This window comes from Caenorhabditis elegans, chromosome II (assembly GCF_000002985.6).
Source record: "Caenorhabditis elegans chromosome II".
NCBI lineage: Eukaryota > Metazoa > Nematoda > Chromadorea > Rhabditida > Rhabditidae > Caenorhabditis > Caenorhabditis elegans.
In genome coordinates, this window is record NC_003280.10 from 3931446 (window position 1) to 3939720 (window position 8275).

General features: G+C 40.0%; 2 protein-coding genes across 4 annotated transcripts; one reads left to right on the forward strand and one right to left on the reverse strand.

Annotated features, from left to right (window-relative positions):
• Positions 1-732: 732 nt before the first annotated feature.
• On the reverse strand, positions 733-2295 carry Y14H12B.2 (SPK domain-containing protein). The gene is made up of 4 exons (NM_062296.8): positions 1957-2295; positions 1407-1907; positions 991-1357; positions 733-940 (listed from the first exon to the last, which is right to left on the reverse strand). Exons 1-4 carry the CDS (start codon positions 2268-2270, stop codon positions 878-880), a joined length of 1245 nt encoding a protein of 414 aa, NP_494697.1. The 5' UTR covers positions 2271-2295; the 3' UTR covers positions 733-877.
• A 706-nt stretch (positions 2296-3001) lies between these two features.
• Y14H12B.1 lies at positions 3002-4630 on the forward strand (the record flags this gene model as incomplete). Of its 3 annotated transcripts, NM_062297.7 has the most annotated exons (6): positions 3002-3116; positions 3170-3268; positions 3315-3401; positions 3848-4066; positions 4120-4313; positions 4366-4630. In NM_062297.7, 6 exons carry the CDS (start codon positions 3042-3044, stop codon positions 4442-4444), a joined length of 753 nt encoding a protein of 250 aa, NP_494698.1. The 3 variants fall into 3 exon arrangements, with proteins under 3 accessions (NP_494698.1, NP_871987.1, NP_001040824.1); NM_182187.6 differs by lacking the exon at positions 3170-3268 and having other exon boundaries at positions 4366-4620; NM_001047359.4 differs by lacking the exons at positions 3002-3116; positions 3170-3268; positions 3315-3401 and having other exon boundaries at positions 3887-4066; positions 4366-4444.
• Between the last annotated feature and the right edge of the window lie 3645 nt (positions 4631-8275).

Consider the following 8275-nt stretch of genomic DNA (forward strand, 5'->3'; position numbering starts at 1 on the left):
CGGTGATTGGTCGGCGTTTTTTAAAGTGAATTCTTCATTTTTCTCATTTTTTTTTTGGATATTTTAAAGCAAAATCTCCATCTGTGCCAATTTTTTCCAGAAAATGACTAATTTAAATCAATTTAATTCAAATTTCTTCAATTTTTTCGATCATGTGTCGATTTACGCACGTTGTGTACTCCTCCAGGAGGAGATTTTTACAGTTTTTGACAAATTTTGCTGATTTTTTTTGGATTTACCATTAAAATCGTCAATTTAATCCCAAATATGAAAAGAATTACCGAAAATAGGCAAAAATCGAGCATTTTGCCAAAAAACTGTGAATTCCTCCTCCTCGAGGAGTACACGAGCTGCGGAAATCGACACACCGACCTGTTCAAAAGAAAAAATCGATTTTTTAATGGAAAAATGAAGATTTCTGGTGATGAATCTGGAAATTAAAGTACACCGAAAAAAAAACGGAATTTTTGAATTTTTTTAAACGAAAGTTTTCTGTCTTAATTTTAGAAAGATTCTCCAGTTTTTTTTTCGTAAAACGCCCATTCATCCCGTCGACCAAGAGCCCAGAACTCGGAATTTGCGTGCAGAATTGAAGAATGAGGCGAGCAGCTCAATTTGGCAATGAGAAATGAGCCCCGGCTCGCCGGGGAGGAAAACGACAATAGCACAACAAACCCTGGAAATAATTAAAGACCATTGAACAATTTCGATTGGAGAAAGGTTGTGGGGAAAAAAAACGGCGAGTGTTTATTATCTAGAGACACGCAAAAATAAAAGGGAAAAAATCATAAAAATTAATAAAAACGGAACATTGAAAGAAAATAAACAGGGCATGAATATTATGCAGAGGAATCAATAAAATCATTGAAATACAGCTCTATTGAGCAACAAGATCCACTGCCGTCTTGATGATATTGTACAGATGGTGGAATGGAATTTTCTGAAAATTGGCAAATATATGGACTTAAATATTAATTATTCAAAAATTACCTTGTCTTTCCCCTTCAAATCCTCAATTTTCCTCTTCAGATCGTTGCAGAGGGTAACAAATTGCGAATTGTTCGGAGTATTCGCATAAATCTCGAGGAACTGGAAGAAAGTGGTGGCCGAGGCTCCATCAGCGACGTCGATCGAGTACATATCAGCCATTGTTTTTGCGGTGGCAAGTCCCATACGCAGCTTACTCAACGGAATTTGCTTGTCGATGTTTCGGTAGACGGCCAAAAGGTTTTGAATCAGGCGGCGCGCTTCGTCCATTTGCGCCGAGTTCAGGGTATTGACGTACACCTTCACGAAATCGAGGAAATCGCGCAAACTTGTGGTTTCTGGTGCAGCTGGAGGTGGTGCGGAGGTCGATCTGAAAATTTTGAAATTAATTGTTTAGTTTCAGGGACAAAGATGCTTACCCCCGGTTCAAAACCTCTTTCATCATTTGACTTTGCATTTGCAGCACGCCAGTCATCATTTGCCCCATTGCGGTGAACATCGAGCGATCGACATTGGGATAGAAAGCAGGTTGTGGGCAATACAAAGAGTATCCGGCGTTCACATTTATCACGGAGATGGTGTCCGAGCCATCACTAGGCGGATAATCGATTCTTGGCTCCTGGAATTCTGTCTTTACAGCGATCTGCTTCATTTTGGGGTAGTTGATAGCTGGATTACTGGTCTGATCAATGACGATAATCTCATCCTCATCTTCTTCTTCTTGAAGATCCGCCGAATTGATCTGTTGCAGCTGTGGAGGCGACTGTGCGACGGATTGGTTTGATGCGGAGCTGGATCTTCGTTGGGACAGGTCGGCGAAATTCCCTTTGGCGTGTTTTCCTTTGAATTCAAGTTTTGTCGACTTGTAATATGTGATTCGTTGAAGGTTGTCAACATCAACGGTAGCTTTCTCCCTGAGTCTGAAATAATTCGTTTCGATATTTCGGCACAAAGTGAGATTGTACAAACCTTTTGAGAAACTCTTCCTTGGCAGATGTGCTTGTAGCGAACAACATTTGTGCTTTTTCATCGTCTTCAAAGTTGGCTGCGAGCGGAATTTTCACCGCCAAGTCCCATCGAAGTTTCAGTCTGAGCGTTGCCACTGTTCCCGGATAGCCAGCTTCTTCCTTGTAAGCAGAGAAAAGATCTTTCAGCATTAGTGGGCGACTGATATTCTTAGATTTTTTCGCCAAAAAATCAAGAAAATGACTCATATCGACGGCTTTTGCAGATTTGCCTCGCTTTTTCATCACTTTTCTTCCTGACGACTTGTTATCTTGCATTTTTTGCGACTGAGCTGATGTTTACCTGAAAAATTGAGCTCATTGGAATAAAATAAACGAATAAAAGAGAATGAAAAGTATAGAACAATACGAAAATTGAATAATTCGCGATTTTGGTGAATTTTGAACATTTTCATTAAATTTATAAACGATAAAACCTTCCAGAAGTGGAAAAATGTTGAAAATATATCATTTTAAAGTTCGAAATTGGCAAAATTTCACAGAAATTCGAGAAAAATACGGAGAATTTTATTAATTCATTTGGCCTAAAGTGCGTAAAATGCGCGTAAATTGATGCGCATCCGCAAACACCATGACGAAGAAATGCACAGTTTCCATAAATGGAGGAAATTCAAATTTTAGAAAGTAGAAATTCATGGTTAAACATTTTAATTCATGGTTAAACATTTTATTTTTTTTATCTGTTTTCACAGATTTTTCTACAAATTTTGACTTATATTGTACAATAAAAAAATAATGAATTATTGTAAAAAATAAAGCAACACGTGAAATCAAGATTTTGCTTCAAAAAGCCAAAAATGTTTAATTCTAGACCATTTAATATGCAAATCGTTGCGAGACCCATTGGTATTCCGCGCTGTCCCTTTAGAGTACTGTAGAATTATCTTCTTTTCTTTTCATTTTTTTTTTGAGTTCTTCTCTGCCTAGTTTTTGAGTTTTCCCGAATTTTTAATTGTTTTTCTTTCCATTTTTCGAAAATTATCCAATTTTTTCAGTTTTTGCAGGTTAAAATAATTAATTTCAAACGAAATGAGTGCCAAATCTCGCGCAAAGGCTGCCTCAAAGCCTCGACATCAATCCACTCCGTTCCCAAAGACGAAACAGGTTGGTTTTTGATTAAAAAAGGCAAAAATGAAGTAAAAAACGAAGAAATTCAGTTTAAGTGCACATGGGATGGTTGTGATCATCGCGTGTTCTATACGAGCCGTGGGCTTCAGTGGCACACTAGCGTAGCACACAAACTAGATAATTCTGAGGTGTTTTTGTGTGAATTCTCTCAATTTTTCAATAAATTAATTTCAGATTCCATCGACGCGGCTTCAACTCTCCGACGACGAAGCTCCGCCATCATCTCCATCGCTGAATTTGAGCACAAGATCCATGCGAAAGGTGCTTCTTTGGAAATTTATTCGCTATTTCCCCCTGGCCGACCGTCGGCCGTCTGCGTCTCCATATCTCTGTCATGTATCGACCCCGTCGTATTTATTCAAATTGCCAAGTTTTCTTTTGTTAATTTCTTGCATTTAGTTGATTTTATTGTTAAACCGTCTCAAAATTGCCTGAAAAGACCCAATTTCCGTTTTTTGGCGTCGAAATTACAGTCAAATTCTGCTATTTTCTTGTCGTAGCGGCTTGGAATGTCGTTTTTATCGAATTTTGCATATTCTGGTCATTTATCTCACTATAATTCGCTGTTCAAGGCGAATTTGATGCCTATAGGCCTTGAAATTCGCCAAAGTTAACGATAAATCAATAAAAACTGTATTCCAGCTGCTGCGGCGACAAAAAGTCGATGAAATTTCGGAATTTTTCCCATTTTAACTTTATTTTTTCAGAGATCGGTCCCCATTCCGCTTCCAGAAGACTCGAAAGAAATGGTGGCTTCGAGAAAATCAACGCAGAAGAAGGCAAAAAAGGAGAAGACCCCAGAGAAAGAAGCAACTCCGGAACCGGAATCTCCTGACGATTCGGGATCCGAAGAAATCGATAATGAGATGATGGAAGAGGAGAAGCAGGAGTACAAGTTCGTGTATAACATTGTCGAGCGCGTGCCGGTGAGTTTTCTTGCAGAATTCTGGAATTTTCACCTAAAAAATCCAATTTTCAGCCTCCACAAACTGTATTCTCTGTCGGCGAAATGGGCAAGAAGCTGCTGCCGGAGCTCCAGGCGAAGGTCTCTCTCACCAAGAGAAAGCACAAAGAAGACTACTGCATCGCGTGCCTCGACTACAAATTCGTCACCGGAGAGTGCTCCAAGGCTCACGATGACAACGCGGATCGCTTGCAGAAGTTCTGGAAGAGGTTTCTCATATTTTTTTGGTGAAAAATCTCAATAAATTGCCAATTTTTTCAGCGAATTCCCACACACCGAGCCACTCACCAAGGCCATCGTGCTCGCCGATCTCACAACAATTGCCGAAGAATGGGTCTGAATCGTTGTATCATCCAATTATATATTTTATTTTTATATTTATATTTACTCGTCCCTCAAGCATCTCTGACAAATTCCACTGGCTTTTTATTCTAATTTATTCATATTTTCAAATTGCCCCTCGAATATTTTTTATTGTTGAATCAAGTTTTCATAGCAATAAACTCTGTCACATATTTAAAAATCTCAATTTTTACGAGTTTTTGATGTTATAATTGTATTTCTCTTGTGATTTTTCGTTTTTATGATATGTGGTTTTCCCGCGCTTTTCTCGGTTTATTCCGTAGAAAATAAGAAGTTTTTTGTGTTTTTTCCTGAAATTCCGCGAAAATTTGCATTTTCTTGGCGGAAAAATAAAAAAAATTCGATTAAAAAAAAAGAATAAACGTGAGTTCACGCGTGGACTCAATAGTCAATAATCCACGTGTTTTAATTAATTTTTGTTTAAATTTTAAAAGAAAAAGTACACGTGGCAATCAAACTTGGAAAACCGTGGAAAAATCAATAAAATTTTTCATTTCTTTTTTGCTCGGCTCGCTTGGCTTGGAAAAGAGCCCCGTTTTTGGAGAAATAAAGGTAAAATTTAGCATATTTCTGAGCATTTTAATGAATAAATGGAATTTTAGCATTTCGAGACTTGGAAAGCCGTGGAAAAAAATTAGCGGTCGCTCTGCTCGGAAAAGAGCCCCGTTTTCGTGCGCTGAAGGTAAAATTTAAGATATTTCTGAGCATTTTTAATGAAAAACTGAAATTTTAGCATTTCGAGACGGTTTCGAGAGGGTCATGGACAATAAATGGATCGTTTTGTTGGAAGGATGCCTCCGTGGGAAGTCGTGCAGGAGGAGAAGACGGATTTTGGATTGATGACGCCAAATGTTTGGTAACAACTAGTTTCATGGTAGGCAGGCTCGGTTTCAGACCCTGTCGCCTGCCTCCAACCTGGCTCTCGCCTCATTTCTACGCCGCAACATTTGTGACTCGCTAAATATCTCGTAGCGAAAACTACAGTACTTCTTTAACTCACTACTGTAGGGCTCACATGAGCCCTACATTTGTCATTTAAAGGATTACTGTAGTTTTCGCCTCGAGATATTTTGCGCGTCAAATGTGTTGCGCAATACGCATTCTTAGAATATGTGTGTTCTTGTAATAGTGCGAAAGATGATTGTTTTTGCCGCTTTTCGGGTTCCGCGACGCCAGGAGGCGAGGCTCACCGAGCGAAGCAGACGCTGTAGGCACTTTCGCGCCTACATAGAAGCCCTAGGATCGGGCACGCTCCTTTACTAGGAGTACGGTAGTTCCAAACTACTCACTGATATGAAATATTTTCCTATATTTCATAGTTTCTTTGAAATGTTTTAAAATTTTTTTTCGTTTTTTTCTAACTCCCCTGGGCCTGAGGTATGATCGTCGATCGGTGTTGTTGCAAACAACAATTACTGCACAGCAACCACTTAATGTCCTGCGAGGATCAAGGACGTCCAGGGCCGAATGGAGTTTGGGTGGGGAGCAAGGGTATCAATGTTCCGTAAAAATTACAAAAACGGGACAACGGGACAAACGGGACACGGGAATTGGCACCCTTGGTGGGGAGTCCGAGGGCCTCCGCCACCGGCCTTCATTCCGAGGGGACAAACTTTTAGGGTGGCAAGGTATTTTTGGGGACAAAGTATCCAAAGTGGCATGGTATCCAGTCGACAAAGTGCCATTTGTCTCTGACCGGGCGTATCTTCGGTGACAAACTTTTTTCAACTAGTTTTTATATGTATTTTTCGACCATTTTTTGTTCATATTTTACTGGAATAAGTTTTTAAATGCAATTTTCCATGGATTTTCGGCCTTGACTACTCACAATTGAATGTATGAACAATGATCTTTTGGGAAATTGCTGTAAAACGTCCAACTCACTTGGAATATCGTAAGATTCTTCCTTATAATCTGGTCCTTAAGCTCCAAAGGATCACAGGGGGTACCTCCTGATGATCTGATCCTTCAGCTCCGAAGGATCAGAAGGGTACCTCCTGATGATCTGATCCTTCAGCTTCAAAGGATCATAAGGGGTATAAAAGCAATAAATCCCCTTCTGTACCCTTCTGATCCTTTGAAGCTGAAGGATCAGATCATTAGGAGGTACCCTTCTGATCCTTCGGAGCTGAAGGATCAGATCACCAGGAGGTACCCTTGTGATCCTTCGGAGCTGAAGGATCAGATCACCAGGAGGTACCCTTGTGATCCTTCGGAGCTTAAGGATCAGATCATCAGGAGGTACCCTTCTGATCCTTCGGAGCTGAAGGATCAGATCATCAGGAGGTACCCCCTGTGATCCTTCGGAGCTTAAGGGTCAGATTATAAGGAAGAATCTTACGATATTCCAAGTTAGTTGGACGTTTTACAGCATTTTCCCAAAAGATCATTGTTCATACATTCAATTGTGAGTAGTCAAGGCCGAAAATCCATGGAAAATTGCATTTAAAAACTTATTCCAGTAAAATATGAACAAAAAATGGTCGAAAAATACATATAAAAACTAGTTGAAAAAAGTTTGTCACCGAAGATACGCCCGGTCAGAGACAAATGGCACTTTGTCGACTGGATACCATGCCACTTTGAATACTTTGTCCCCAAAAATACCTTGCCACCCTAAAAGTTTGTCCCCTCGGAATGAAGGCCTCCGCCACCTTGTCTGGAGATGCCCAGAGTTCTTCTGGGAGAATCAGAGTGCTGAGGCAACTGATCAAGTGTTGCACTTTTCCGTCTTCATCTCCGCATTTCAAACATTTTGTGACGCTTCGTCCTTCTATCTTGGCTTCATATTCCTCAACTAACAGTGAATGACCGCAACGGCCTTCTCTGTTATGAGGTCAAGGTCGAGACTAGCTTTCTCACTCGATGATGGTTTCAGCGGTGGGTTTCTCGGGGGTTTGGATGGTCTTTCGGGAAGTCGTTTCCAATTGAGGACCCGACATGGATGCTGACCTGCGCCTTGCTACATCTGTTGATTGGCCAGCTTGAGTTTTTCTTTCAGTGGCAAGCAACCTGTCTTTTGATAGATGTGGCTTACCAGTTTATCGAGAAGTTTATCGATTGTTGCACCAGTTTGTCCCTGTCATCGATATTATCACTCGAATTTTGTACCGCAAACAATTTACGACATTTCCGACGTGTTATGATCTTCATTGTGATGCTCAGAAGTTTAGGGGAGTTAATCCTGCCAACTTCATCCGAAACCTATCAGTAAATTGATAAGTTTCGAGTTATTTCGACAAGACTTTTTAAAATACAGTCAGTATTGTAGAGTCTAAAACTAGTTTTTTCGGTTCCTTCTGACTCTTCCAACCTTCCAAATTCCTGGATTACTGTTGTGTGGCCCTGTGCACACAAGATGAGTTGTCTATAGTTTGATCAATAGGGTCTGTCTTCCGGCGGGTGATACAGTGTGGGAAAGTTCTATAGGACCCCCCCTAATTTGAAGGTTTGAGGAACTTCCGAAAATTTTTTCGAAAAACTGCTAATGCCGTTCGTTTTTAAATTGAAAAAAACCTATATACATTTTTTTCCAGAAGTTTATCTCAAAAACTGAGGTCGCGCTGGAAAAAACGTCAAAATCCAGTGTGAAACTTCTATAGGACCCCCCGTTTTTTTTCACGATTTTTACTAAAATCAACAGATTTTGGAATTTTTGACAAAGCTCAAATCAAGTTTGAGTTAGAAATGAGTTCAGATAAGCAGTTTTGACTTTAAAAAATTAATACGAAATGTTCTCGTGGGATCTCCAGACTGGTTCTGATTCTTCCGATCTTTGATGTTCAAGTCTGTTTCAAGCTTCCTGGTG

Excerpts from the sequence above, each read along its gene's own strand:
- Y14H12B.2 (NM_062296.8), bottom strand. The coding sequence starts at position 2,270 with ATGCAAGATAACAAGTCGTCAGGAAGAAAAGTGATGAAAAAGCGAGGC. Across the intron at positions 1,908-1,956 it reads AAGGAAGAGTTTCTCAAAAG|ACTCAGGGAGAAAGCTACCG; the intron begins GTTTGTACAATC and ends GAATTATTTCAG. Across the intron at positions 941-990 it reads ATTTGAAGGGGAAAGACAAG|AAAATTCCATTCCACCATCT; the intron begins GTAATTTTTGAA and ends GCCAATTTTCAG.